This window comes from Staurois parvus, unplaced genomic scaffold, assembly GCF_062004578.1.
Source record: "Staurois parvus isolate SC_StPar_1 unplaced genomic scaffold, SC_StPar_1.0 ptg000012l, whole genome shotgun sequence".
NCBI classification, from domain to species: Eukaryota; Metazoa; Chordata; class Amphibia; order Anura; family Ranidae; genus Staurois; species Staurois parvus.
In genome coordinates, this window is record NW_028317808.1 from 12,058,658 (window position 1) to 12,073,213 (window position 14,556).

The 14,556-nt window shown below is 42.3% G+C and overlaps 1 protein-coding gene across 1 annotated transcript in view; it reads left to right on the top strand.

Annotated features, from left to right (window-relative positions):
- The window catches only part of LOC149473698 (centlein-like), a gene marked incomplete at its 3' end in the record, with an annotated part of 213,100 nt that extends 203,017 nt beyond the window's left edge, over nucleotides 1-10,083 (top strand). The window contains exon 13 of the mRNA XM_089674831.1: nucleotides 9,983-10,083. Coding sequence (XP_089530957.1) covers nucleotides 9,983-10,083 — 101 coding nt within the window. The remainder of the gene's footprint in view (nucleotides 1-9,982) is intronic.
- Between the last annotated feature and the right edge of the window lie 4,473 nt (nucleotides 10,084-14,556).

The following is a 14,556-nucleotide window of genomic DNA, read 5'->3' on the forward strand; positions in this document are numbered from 1 at the left end:
GGAGTCTTGATGTAATTTGGTGCTTTTCAGCTAGCCAAGAGTTTGCCCTATTGCACGGGCATCAAAATATACCATTTTGAGAATGTAAGTACTGTTTGACAGTCAGTTGAAACCACAACATATCCAAAGCTGAAATCTATACAAGAATTTGCCTTTTCTTGTCAAGCACAGCACTAAAATCACAATCACAGTTAACAGTACCTTAACATTTTCATGATGTGTAGCATGGGCCAGAGGATCTTTACTGTGTGAAACAGTCAAGGTTCAGCATTTCCCCCAGCTGGCTTTTTTATATATGTGTCACCCATTTTCAGCGAATGTTTTGAGATCAAACTGTATGCAACCAGCATTCCCATTGGTTTGGCCATGTCAGGAGACTGGACCTCAAAAACAAGCCTGAAACTGCAACCCCATGAAAGCCTGGCCCTGTGTACTATGGGCAGGTATGAAGTTGAAGAGTTCACTTTTGGGACGTGCATAGTAGTGTTGGCTACAAAAAGGACTTGGAGTTGGTGCATTTTTTGTTGAGATTTCCTGCTAGCAGTATTGCAACCAAACCTACTACTAAGTGTGCTGCAGGTGGATTGGGTGATGGGTAGCACAGTTGAGAAGGCAGTGTTTCTTAGTTGTTACTACCTCTGCTGAAAGTACCTTCCACTAACTGGTCAGGATACGCTTAGGATTACCAAGGCTGTCCTTAAGAGCTGGAACCAGAGTTGTCCTGTCTACTGAATAACCTTTGCAAGGGAATGGTTAGCAAATGGGGGTTTCTGTGCTTTTAGTAAACAAAGGTCCTGTTAGTGGAATATGTTCTTCATATCCTGGGTCTCACTCTGAAATTGTGCATGATACAGTACTGCTCACTTTGCATATTGTGGCTATTTATCTGCTTTCTTTGTTTTATCTTAGATGATATGTAACTTGTAAGCTATTGTAATCGATATTGTATTATGCTTACGATGTCAAACTGTATATGCTTGCTCAATTGCATTGTTATTGTACTCCCTTTCTTTAATAAACATCCTGCATTGTAAAAGAAAAAGTTAGTGGCAAATATGCCAGTGGAAAAGTCTGGCTTTAAGTATCCCTTAGATTTAGGGGAGGAAGATACCCTAGAAAGGATGGAGGCTGTCAGAGGGAGGACAACAGGGAAGCCCCTTTTGCTTCTGTCTAGTTGTGTGGCCCTGAGCCTGTTGAGTCCCAACTTACTCCTTCCCTGGCTGTTCCTGAGTCATGTCAGCCTTGCCAAAGCTAGGCAGTGGTCAGCCTAAGCTCAGTTTGTTATTGTTTCCTGTGTTCATTGGGATTCTCCTAAATTCAGACTTTTTTTTTTCTTCTTCGTGTTACTTGGGTGTGTTCTGCAGTAGATAGGACAAGAAGAAACAAGGTCATGAGTTATTAATATATTTTTTTTTTCTCTGGCCAATCACTAGGAGATTTACTGCTTGTGATGCATGCTGGGCAAGGAAATAAATGTTTGGGGAGACCTTCCAGAAGGGTCTTCCCTTCCAGGCTTTGCCAGAGAGATAATAATTCTTGACTTCTTTGCCTTCTGCCTGCCTGCTGCCTGAGAAGGGTATTGCTGAAGGAAGGGCCTGGATCTAAGGAAACAGAGGTTGGCTTGTGTCTGGAGTCCTTTTTGCTGTCCTGCTGGAAGGAAAATCAAGAGATATCAGGGCAGGAAGATGGCTGCCTGTATGGAGCATCTTAGGAGGCTTCTGTGCTGAGCATTGTCCTAGGGAGCTGGGTAGAAGCTTCTGCTGGTGAACATTGCAAGGAGTTGTCACTGCTCATGCACTAAGTTGACTGATTGCATATGGCCTGGGTTTTGCTTGTTGGTCCTTAAAGGGCCAGCTACCTACTTTAGCAGAAGAATGGACTGGAGCTGTATTTTTGCCTGTTTGTGGTATCCTGTGCCCTAATTATCTTTCCAGGAGTTTATTGAGCTAAAAAAAAAAAAAGTCCTTTAAACTTTCTTAATTGACTGCACACAATTTTCTTTCATGCTAAAAATGTAAAGAATTCTGAGAGATGAAATGCTAGTCCAATGAGCTATCTCAGGGTCCTCCTCAACCAGGGGTAAAGGGGTACTAAACACCCACACCCCACAAGTACACTGCTTCTACATGCACTGCATCCTCTGAGCTGTTTTTTTAGAGGGACACCTGCTGTTGCCTTTCATCTGTACTAGGTGCTTCCTATTCACATTCAGTTTCACTTTCATGTTCAGCCCATTATCATGCCTGATGCATCACTTTGTTTTCCTCCTCAGTGTTGCACTGCACCCCCCTTCCCTCCTCCATGTCAGTTATTTTCTCCATCTGTGTTGTTGCTTTTCTACCTCTTTGTTGGCATCCCTTTTCCTTTCTACACAGACTCTGAATTGATTGCACACTGGAAATAAAGCAAAGAACAGCCCTGCTTACAGAACACAACTACATACACAATGTCAAAGCAAAGACATCCATACAATGTCAGGACAAACACAGGAACACATTATAAGAGCATGCATACATATTTGGGCAGACACACACAAAATGTCTAGGCAGTTACATACTCACAAACAGGGTCAGGCCTAATGATGTAAATTTTCGGTGAAGCATTGGGGAAAAAAAAATTTCTGCATACGTTCTATATTAGCAGTTGTAGATCATGGTTTCCAGACCTTGCCTAATTGCACTGCACAAAATAAATGTCCAAGAAACAATGGGATGCACCCTGCCTGTACATCTGTAAATTCATACGTTTATTAACAGCTCAAGGCACAAGCAATCAGAGAATATGAGTCACTTTAAAAACACTACAAGTACAGAAAATTACCTGCTGATCACTTCAGAAACCATGTGTGTTCCCAACTTCGTATCATGGGATAATGATTGTGCGTTTGCTGCACTGTAATCCCAAGTAGTGTTGTCAGACCTGTCCCCCCCACCTTATTCTGTGGAGATTAGGAAAGGGGAGTTCTGCAGTCCATGAGAGAAGAACTGGGCAGGACAGACAACACTGCATGGAAATTTAGTCCAGAAGAAGCACTTTGCTGTCAACTCAAACAAAGTTTAGGAGCACAATGGATTTCTGAAAGATAAACAAGTATTTTTCTGTGTTTGCAGCATTTGTAAAGCATTTGTTTGATAAAACAATGGAAATGTACGTACATGTACTAGTAAAATTTACTGAACAGTTCTTTATTTTGGCCACACCTACACTTTAAGGAGGCTATTTTCAGACTATTAATTTAACAATTTCAACATGAGATTATATGCGCATTTAACATATGTGCATGTTATTTACCTGTAAAAACCTCTTTTGTGTTGACATTCAAAAGACCTGAAACTGCTGCTGGGCACTGCCATCTTAGATGTGATGTCAGCAGCTCCAGCAAACTCTGAGTTAATAAAAGGAATTATTCTCCGCACACACCTGCTAGTAAAGACTTGACATCTGTTAAGTTGTTGCTGCTGCTCACGCTATAATGTGTTTCCCACATCAAAATGAACTAAACAAAAAATTTAAAATGCTGTGCAATACATTCAGGCCTCAAAGTTATTACCCCAACTTGGCTATTGTGAGTGCTCCAATAGTAAATTAAGTCATGAGTAAATAACACTACTATAAATCAACAAAAATACTCAATACAACCAATCTCATTGTTGCATCCATCATTTGTTCCTTCTCCAAACTGATGGATCCAACAGCACAAGTGAATTCCACCACCATGCATCATGTGCTCTCACCTGAACTTGTGGACCTATTAGTGTGAGCAATAAGTCAAATGTGCCTTCCCGTTTAACCTCTTGCCGACCGGGCATAGCCGAATGACGGCTTCACCGCGGCCGGCCAGTTCTGAGTGGACGTCATATGACGTCCTCCCAGAACGCGCTCTCCTGCACGCCCCAGGGGGCGCGCACCCGGCGATCTCCGTGAACGCTGTGTCCTACGGACACAGCTGATCACGTGATGTGGTGAAAGGCCGATCCCACCGGCCTTTTACCACGTGATCAGCGGTGTCCAATGACACGCTGATCACAGGGAAATGCAAGTGCCGGTTCTCGGCTGCACTTTCCTCACGCTGTCAGATCGTGAGGAAAGTACTGCCGAGAACCGGCAGTTGTCAGAGCGGGGATCGGCACCGATCATCAGGGCACTGATGATCAGTGCCCTGATGATCGGTGCCCAGCAGTGACACCCGCAAGTTCCGCCCAGCAGTGCGCCCACTAGCCCCGCCCACCCGTTCCCAGCAGTGCCCCCACCTGTGCCCAGCAGTGCCCCCACCTGTACCACCTACCTGTGCCCAGAAGTGCCACCTACATGTGCCCAGCAGTGCCACCCACCTGTGCCCACCCACCTGTGCCCACCAGTGCCACCCACCTGTGCCCACCAGTGCCACCCACCTGTGCCCACCAGTGCCACCCACCTGTGCCCACCCACCAGTGCTGCCCACCAGTGCCACCCACCAGTGCAGCCCAGCAGTGCTGCCAGTCAGTGCCACCAGTCAGTGCCCAGGGGTTGTGCCAATCAGTGCCGCCAGTCAGTGCCCAGAAGTGATGCCAGTCAGTGCCGTCTATCAGTACCCATCATCAGTGTCACCTATCAGTGCCGCCTATCAGTGCTGCATATCAGTGCCGCCTATCCGTGACCCCTAATTAGTGCTGTCTATCAGTGCCGCCTCATTAGTACTGCCTATCAGTGCCCTTTAGTGCTGCCTATCAGTGCCCATCAGTGCCGCCTATCAGTGCCCATCAGTGCCGCCTCATCAACGTAAATCAGTGAAGGAGAAAAAATACCTGTTTGAAAAATTTTATAAAAGAAACAAATAAACTTTTTTTTTTTTTCCAATTTTTTGCACTTTTTTTAATTTATAGCGCAAAAAGTAAAGTGCCCAGTGGCAATTAAATACCACCAAAAGAAAGCTCTATTTGTGAGAAAAAAATGATCAAAATTTCATATGGGTACAATGTTGCATGACCGCGCAATTGTCAATCAAAGTGCGGCAGCGCTGAAAGCTGAAAATTGGCCTGGTAAGGAAGGGGGTATAAGTGCCTGGTAGGCAAGTGGTTAAGGGCTCTGATTCCAGGGTTTCACCACTCTCTCCCTCCTGGAGATCTCTCCATTAGCTCCTTTGTGAATCACCATCAATATGCAGCCTCCACTTGCTCCTCTGCTCAAAAAACGAAATGCATAGTGCTTTATCATTATAATACAAAATCCCTTTATTGAAAAGCTTAAAATATGTACACTCACAAGATAGGTGTACCCAGACAGCAGTTCACCACTTTAAACACTTACCTCAATATCTGGGTACAATGTCCCCTTAAGGCTAAACCCCAGTATCACCTTTTTCCAGCAATCCAGTGGCACCTCTAGATTGACACGATGCCGTCATAGGCCCCACCATGTATCCTTCTTTTATGTAGTAAATTAATGTCCACATTTGGAAATTGCCCTGTATTTTAACAAGGTAGCTGTCTGGAATCTAGCCCATTATGGGTTGCATAGTTGATGCCATGTGCATAGCAACATACATTACAAGAAAAGAGTTTAACCTTCTAACAGACCTTCTGCATTATTTCCTTGCATGCACCATAATAAAAGTCTTTAACCACATGGCAACAATATAAAGGTGGCTTTACTAAAGGCAAAAAGACTGTGTACTTTGCAAGTATATTTCCCCCAGAGCTTAGTAAATGAAGGGAACCCTGCTGACTTCCATCATTCAATGGTGTGCAAGCAAAAATGCAGTTTTTTTTCCTTGCATGTGATTCTTTGCATAATGAAGCTTCACCTAATTTACTAAGCTCTGGAGCAACTGAACCCCATTGCCCTTATCACACCGTGCATTAACAACATGCAAAGTACTATAGCAAGACAGCAGTAGGCAATAAACAGATATAAATGGTTAGGTACATGAGGCTTAAATACAGAGAGAGAGATTCCATATTAATCATTTTAGGAACAGTCACACATTCCTAGTTTAAATTAAATGTCCCACCTATGTGCAGAAACCACAGTGTGTCTGCTATTTCTTTTGTTAGCCAAAAAAATCAGCTATTGCATTTTATCTTGTTCTTCAGTACAGAGATACTTTCTACTGACGTTTTTAGGCGTATTTAATAATGCAGCCTATAGCAGTCAATATTTCAGTGACTTTCTTGCAGTAGGCTGTAATTTAGTTATTGCATTTTGCAGCACATCGTTGCTTTTTTTTTTTTTTGCGTTGCCTAAATAAAGAAGGCTACTTGTTTTTTAATTGACCTCTGTTATATTATTATTATTATTATTATTATACAGTATTTATATAGCGCCAAAGGGTTTGCTCAGCACTGTACAGTAGCAAGGGGGACAGAACATGAAACAAGACAGTAACAATACAATACACAAGGGGTTCGAGGACCCTGCTTTTTCGAGCTTACAATCTAGTTATATGCCTATGGGGTTTTTTTTGTTATATAAACAATAATGTACAAAAGTCTTTAGGTAATAAGAAAAAAAAAACTGACCTTTTGAGTAATTCTGTAGTCCATTAAACACTGGTGTAAAAAGTCTGTAGTCTGCTTATGAAAAAGTAAAGATATGGTATGATGTAATTAAGATGTTTGATTTTTTAAGGGCAACCTTAAGATTGAGTTATGTTTGTATCCATATTTGTTCAAATGAAGGGAAAAAAAGGTGGGTGTGATGATAATACAGACTGGGCACTTCACAAAGCTGTGTGAAAGGGCAAGGCTGCTACTTTGTTAAGAATTCAGCCATGACAATTGTAACAATAGGAAGCATAACAGCAGTTACCCGCTTTACATAATCCCAGGAGGGCATCTCCATAGCCTTTAACTTGAATCACATTTCTACATAGGTCTGGCAGTTCAAAGGACCTGCTATCTCAACTCAGGAATAGCTATTAACCATTCTGCTATACCATTACTTAGCAGTAGTGATGGGGCGAACACCCCCCTGTTCGGTTCCTGGTCGAATATTCGAACATAACAAAAGTTCAACTGTGAACTTCCAACAGGGACAATTCACTAAGAGGTGTTTTACTGCATCTGAGTATGCGGTAAGATACTGCATAGCTACTAAAATACCGCATGAGTTATATTATTAAGTTGTGCAGTATTTTAGTAGTGAAAACATTCTTTAATGTTTGAACTGTCAGCGAGGCTCCCTGCTGACAGCCGAATATATAAAGAATCGCTGGCATTGCCCGGCAATTACATTTTTTTTTCAAAAACTATGTGGGGTCCCCATCCCCATCCATACAAAGCCCTTCAGGTCTGGTTTACATTTTTAGGGGAGCCCTCACGCCAAAATTTTTTTTTAAATGGCGTGGGGCCCCCCCAAAATCCATACTAGACAGTTATGCGAGCATGCAGCCCAGCAGGTCAGGAAAGGGGGCGCCCCCTCCTGAACCATACCTAGGTACATGCTAGAAACGGAGAAAAGTGATGGCAGAAAAAAACAAGTAGTCCATCGACTCTGCCCGGTTTTTATCTTGCTTTTTTTTTCTTTTGTTTTTTTTTTGTTTTGTTAGCTTTTTCATCTGAGTATAGATCTCAAGCATGTTTGAAGCTATTTACTGTTGACAGGCTCACTACCTCTGCTGGAAGTTTTTTCCAAGCATCAACTACTCTTTCAGAAAAATAGTTACTCGTTCTATTTTACCAATATCTTTTTGTAAGTGAGTTCTCCAGAACTAGACTCAGTATTCTAAATGAGGTCTAACTAAAGATCCATATTGGAGAATCAGGACCTCCTTTCTCCTGCTCGTGAGCTCTCTAGTGATGCACATAGAATTCAATTTGTTTTCCCCACTGTCTGGCCACACTGTTTTCTCATTTCCCCCCCTCCCCCCATGTGAATGAGTATGGGGTACATGTACCGCTACTCATTCACAAAAAAAAGTGTAATATAAAAAATGACAGAAGACAGTTTTTGACAAGTCCTTTGTTAAAAATAAAAATGAAAAATAAATGGCCCCCCGAAGTAGATCCAACATCAATCACAATGGTCGCCGTCTGCCATCTGCATCGGCATTACAGTTCTTAAATTTGATGACGTCACAAAGGTGCGGGGTCACCAAGTTGACATCATCTAGTGTCCCCACCCCTTGTGACATCATCATGGACTTCTGGTCAGGTGCATTGCTTTGGCCAATCTCATTGCACTGTCAGAGTGCAGTGCATTGTGGGGCGCAGCGGGTGAACAGACCGCCGAATGCCCTTACCGTTCATGTGTTTGCGGAACATATGAACGGCCGATGTTCAAGTCAAACATCAAGCCCAACCCTACTTAGCAGATAACTAATAAACAGCCATTTTCATGCCATAACTAACTTAGGGAATGCTTTAGCAAGTAATCCGTAACAGGACATTCTTATTAGTCTTATTAGGCATGACCTTAAGAGAGCGATTCACACCAGACATCCCAAGAATATTGCTACACTGAAACAGTTTTGTGAAGAGGAGTGGTCCAAAATTACTCCAGATCGTTGTGCAGGTCTGATCTGCAACTACAGGAAACGTTTGGTTGAGGTTATTGCTGCCAAAGGAGGGTCAACCAGTTTTTAAGTCCAAAGGTTCACATATTTTTTCCTCCCTGCACTGTGAATGTTTACATGTTATGTGCAATTAAACCATGGCAACATCTAATGTTTGTGTAGTATTATGTTCAGCAGACTGTGTTCTTCTATTGTGACTTGGATGACGTTCAGAGCACATTTTATGCCCAATTCATGCAAAACTCCACGTAATCCCAAGGGGTTCACATACTTTTTCTTGCAACTGTATAAATACATAAGTGATCCATACAGTGAACTTGGTGTAGTGAACTTTAAGGTCATCAAAGAGGACAAGGAGGCTCTCTACATCTGGAGGAAAAGAGATTTATTCCACAAATACAGAATGGTTTCTTCACAGTAAGAGCTGTGAAAACGTGGCATAGACTCCTTCAAGAGTTGGTTCTGGCAAGCTCAGTAGATTGTTTTTAAAAAAGGTCTGGATTATTTCCTAAATGCACATAGTATAACTGGAAACTAATTGTTTATAGGTAAAGTTGATCCAGGGAATATCAGATTGCCTTTTGGTGGATCAGGAAGGATATTTTTCCCCTGCTGGAGCAACTTGGATCATGCTTTATTGAGTTTTTTTTCTTTCCTCTGGATTAACTGTGGGCATAGGATTGTAAATATGGAGGTTTTGTGTGCGTGTTTTTTTTCCCTCTGTGGTTTGAACTAGATGGACTTGTGTCTTTTTTGAACCACACTAACTACAGTATGTAACTATCAAAAAAGTCCTTTAAAATGTTTGTAATAAACTTCCTATAAAGTACAGTATATACAGAAAAAAATACATGAAATATTTGATGTAACCAATCGTTTTGTCTTTCCATTTTGGAAAGAAATTAGGCTTGATTTTTGATGTGAACTTGTTGTCATTGCCATGCTGCACAATTAGGTTGGCATCAATTAGATGCCTCGGTAATAGAGTAGAATTGAAGGTGTAAACAATATTGATTGTCACCATAGAGTTTTCAGATATGCAGTCCAAAACTTGCAAATAATTTCTGAATTTGCTGGTGCAGTATAAATAAATAAAATAATTTCTTATTAATAATGTTCATACTAGTTATTTCTGCATTAAATATATGGTACATACATGTGTCTGTGCACAGAGAAAAATAGTTGTTTTTTTGTACCTATATAAATCTTACACATTAAAATAATGTTTAAATGCAATAGTTGTCTGTTTACCCTTTATCTGAAATGGTTGATTGGTAAGGCAAAACTGTAGAAAAATGTGAGTTATCTTTTTAAGATTTGAAGCCGAATAAATGATACTCTTTTTTTTCTTTTTTTTTTCATGTGCAAAAATCCTCAATATATCTTCAACTAAGTAAAGAACATAAGGGTTTCATATTCTACATGTTCTGCGCTTAAAATTTTATTACCACTTTGCAGTGATTTAATGACCATTATGTGAATTTCTTACAGAATGAACTTGGAAGAAGAAATAGATCAGTTAAAAGTGCAGGCATCGGTAGACAGAGCTACTATAGAAGAACTGAATACTTGTCTTCAACAAGAGAGAGAAGGTATTTTTTTTTTAACATAATGAATATGTGAACAATTTGCTTCTTTCCTGTGGTATTTGTTTCTCTTTATCCTAGCATGTTTGTCATTGATTAAAAATACTAGTCAGGTATGTGGTGGGGGAAAGTTCTCTTTCAACTGATATTTTATCATGGCAGCTGTAGCAATCATGCACACAGAGATGGACGCGGTCATCCATTTTGCTCCAAACCCCTCCATCTTGTATCTCTCTCTCCAAAATCAGATTCCTCTGATATCCCCCCTCCCTCCCTCCCTGTTGAGTGACATGTGGTCTGGATGATGACAGAGATCACAGGCAGCAAACTCTTTGTGAGGGCGTCATGGCTATAAACTCCACTAGCTGGTGCCCCTATGTCTGCGAGACTCTTGCTGGAGAAGGGATCGTAAAACCATAAACCCAGCCCTGAGGGAGCTTCAAAGACATTCCAGGTAGTCGTAAAAACAGACTTACATTTAAAAACTCACTTTTCCATATAATTTTATATCTTCAAATAGGACATAATTACATAAGCATGGAGCACATATTTGGATGCCTTAGTTTAATACAAGTCGCCTGATATATTACATCCCCTAGCTGGCATATACAGGAGAGCATAAAATTATATCTCCTTAACCATCCAAGCAGGTGTGTCATATTTCATATCTACCCGTTCAGCAGATGTGTCTGCATATTAATCTACTAGTGGCAAGGCTGCTAAATGCACTGAGAATAAGTTATGAACCATGACATCAACTGGGAGAGTTTTTGGTCATAGCTTGGGTCTCCGCCTGCAACACCCGCCCATATGAGGCGATTGGTTCTCTGCTTCAGGGAGACAACCTGCTGAGTTCCTAAAAAAAGCTGAGCTAAGCTGAGTTGAGTTAAGTTGAAGATTCTCCCTTTTAACATCGGAACTAACTTTGGGAGATAAGGCATCCTTTTGGCTCTGAAACCTGATCTGCTTAAAACCAAGGCTGATGGCAAGTACTTTATCCCTCTAAACTTCTTTCTGTTATCCCTTTGCTGTGCTATTGCTTTCTGTATATATATATATATATATATATATATATATATATATATATATTTATATATATTGGCTACATCTTTTTCTGTAATTATTTTTATTGCACCCTTTTGACCTTTTAGTAATAAATCTTACTTTCTGAAAGTGTTGAACTGTTTCTAAAGCTCTTTAATGCAAACTAAGAATCCCTGCCTCTGAAGAGCGCTACTGTTTGTGTGTTTTAAACTTCGGTCAATCTATGCCTGCGGTGACAGTGGTATACTGACGCTTATGCAAACATCATAGTGTTATTGCTAATATTGCTGAGTTTCCTCTTTCTCTGTACAAAAAGGAGGTGGTGGCAGTGTGAAGGGTTAATTGCGTAATTAACCTGACCCAGTAACAGTTGCTCCCAGGCTGCAGATACACAGATTGTGGTCCATTAGCTGGAAAATCTTTGTGCAGAGTGCAGCTGAGCGTGGCATTGTTACGCACGTGACAGCACGGTTTTAGATTGGCTAGTCCTTCGGTCACGAGTTTGGTGAGAAGGCCTGGGGTCTGACGCCGCGATCGTCACAGCAGCCATGAGATGAAGCTTTATTCAGTGGAAATTTGCTTGTAAAGCCAGCAATACATGGATCAAAATTCAGCCTCCTTCCTGCCGAAGCATTCGATCCATGTATGGGCAGGGATCTACCGAACGAATTGTATACAGTCGACATATCAGATTTCCCCCCCTATAGCCGGCATTCCTGAGTAGTGTAATCTGATGGTTGGAAATCTCCCAGAAGTCAGAATACAAAGACTCAGCAGTGAGGATTCCCCCATCCACCTCAAAATGTGTGGATTTTGTTTAACCTGCTGGTTGAACAAAATAAATACTCTTTACACATGTCAGGTATGTATGCATTAAAGTGGAACTAAAGCAGGGGCAAACTGACAACTCATGGGGCCCCCGGGCAGTAAGAGATAATGGGGCCCCCTGTGCCCCCGCCTACACTCAAGACACACCCACACAACACCCTACCTACAAATTGCAGCTCAGCTGCATAGAAGGAGCATTTAAATATTTACTGCAGCAAAGTCTGCATGAATGTTCCCGGCTTCTTTCCGTAGAAGCCACTGGGCACACTTCCAGGTTTAAAGATGGTTGCCATGTGCGGGATCTGAAAGAGAGAGGGGAGTGAGAGGGTGAAAAAGAGGAGGGGTGTGAGAGAGAGAGGAGGAGGAGTGAGAGAGAGGAAGGGATGAGAGAGAAGGGGTGTATTTTAAATTGCTCTAAAAATTGGGCATGGCTTAAAAGGGGTGTGGTTAAATAGTGTCTGAGATGACTTATATAGTGCAGAATGAGGTAATGTTAAATAGGGAATGTTCAGTGTGGTGTGTATGACAGTGGGTAATATGTACAAGGAGAGGAGTGCAAAGTGTATGGCGGTGGGTAGTATGTGTAGGATGGTGTCAGGAGTTCTTTATTTTTATTAGTATTATTTTTTTTTTTTTTATAATTTTATGATTTATTTTTACAAATTAATGTTTTATTATTTTTATCATTTTTTTTCAAAATGCTTTTGGGTGGCCAGTGGATGGTGTCAGTAGAGCAATGATGTGGGTGTCAGAATTTTAAAATTTGTATTATCTTATTTTTAATTATATTTTACAATTTATTTCTGTATTTTTTTTAACAGTGATTTTGTGGGGGCAGTGGACAGTGTCAGTAGGGAGTGAACAGGGAGCACTAGTATATGTTGGGCTGTCATTAGATTGGGATGAATAAACAGAACCTGTACCCCTTTATATTGGAAGGAAGGGAATGGATGGATGGAGGGAAGGAAGGAAAGAAGAAAGAAAGAAAAGGGAGGGAGGGAATGGATGGAGGAAGGAAGGGGAGAGAAGGAAGAATGGGTGGGAGGAAAGAATGAAGGGAGAGGATGGAGGAATGAAGGAAATAAATAAAATGGAGGGAGGGAGGAAGGAAGGAATAAAAAGGGAGAGAGGGAATGGATGAAGAAAGAGGAGGAAATGAAGGAGGGGTGGGAGGAAAGAATGAAGGGAGGGGATGGAGGAAGGAAGGCAAAGAAGAAAAGGGAGGGAGGGAATGGATGGAGGAAGGAAGGAATGAAAGAAAAGGAGGGAAGGGAGGAAGTTAGGGAGGGAAGGAGGGAATGGATGAAGGAAGGAAGGAGAGGGAAGGAAGGAGGGGAGGGAGAAGGGAAGGAAATGAAAGGAGGGGAGGAAGGAAGGAAATGAAAGGAGGGGAGGGAGGAAAGAATGAAGGGAGGGGATGGAGGAAGAAAGGAAGGAAAAAATGAAGGGAGGGGATGGAGGCACAAAGAAAAGGGAGGGAGGGAGGGAATGGATGGAGGAAGGAAGGAAAGAAATTGATGGAGGAAGGAATGAAGAAAGGGGAGGGAAGGAAGGAAGAAAAGGGAGGGAAGGAGGAAGGGAATGGATGAAGGAAGGAAAGAAGGGAAGGAAGGAAGTAAGAAAAGGGAGGGAGGGAATGGATGGAGGAAGGAAGGAATGAATGAGGATGACGAAAGGAGGAAGGAATGAAGGAAGGGGGGAGGAATGAAAGGAGGGGAGGGAGGAAAGAATGAAGGGAGGGGATGGAGGAAGTAAAAAAAGGGAGGGAATGGATGGAGGAAGATGGGAATGAATGAAGGGAGGGATGAGGGAAGGGGAGAGAAGGAAGGAAGGAAGAAAAGGGAATGGATATAGGAAGGAAGGGATGAGAAGGGAATGGAAGGAAGAAGAGGGAGGGAATGGATGGAGGAAGGAAGAAAAAGAATGAAGAAAGGAGGGAAAGAAGGAGGGGAGGAAGGAAATGAAAGGAGGGGAGGGAGGAAGGAATGAAAAGGGAGAGAGGGAATGAATGAAGAAAGAGGAGGAAAGGAAGGAGGGGTAGGAGGAAAGGGAAGGAATAAAATGGATAAGAATGAAGAAAAGAATTAGAAGGGAATGGATGAAGGAAGAAAGGGAAGGGAAGGAAAAGTTAGGAAGGATGGATATGGAGGGAGGTATGGTTGATAGAAGGGGAGGGAAGGTTGGTTGATATGGGTGGGTGGTAGGGATGGGTGGTTGGATGGTATGTTGGTAGGTGGGGGTGGGAAGGTGGATGGATGGATGGATGGATAGGGGGGAGTATTAGAAGGTAGGGTGGATTAAAAGGAGGGGTGGGTGGATAGTAGGTAGGGTAGGGGTGGGTGGTTGGTAGATTAGGGAGGGGTGGGGTGGGTGGGAGGTAGGATGGTTGGTTGTATAGGGTTGGGTGTGTGTTTGGTTGGTTGGTTGGGTTGAGTTGGTTGAAATGGGTGGGTGGGATGGGGGGGTGGATGGTTGGTAGGGTGGGAGGGTAGGTTGGATTGTTTGGTGGCATGGTGGATGGTTGGTTGTGGTGGGTAGGGTGGTTGGTTGTTTTGGGTTGGGTGTGCGAGAGCGGGGCAGAAGAAGAAGGGGGGGGGGGGGGAAGGA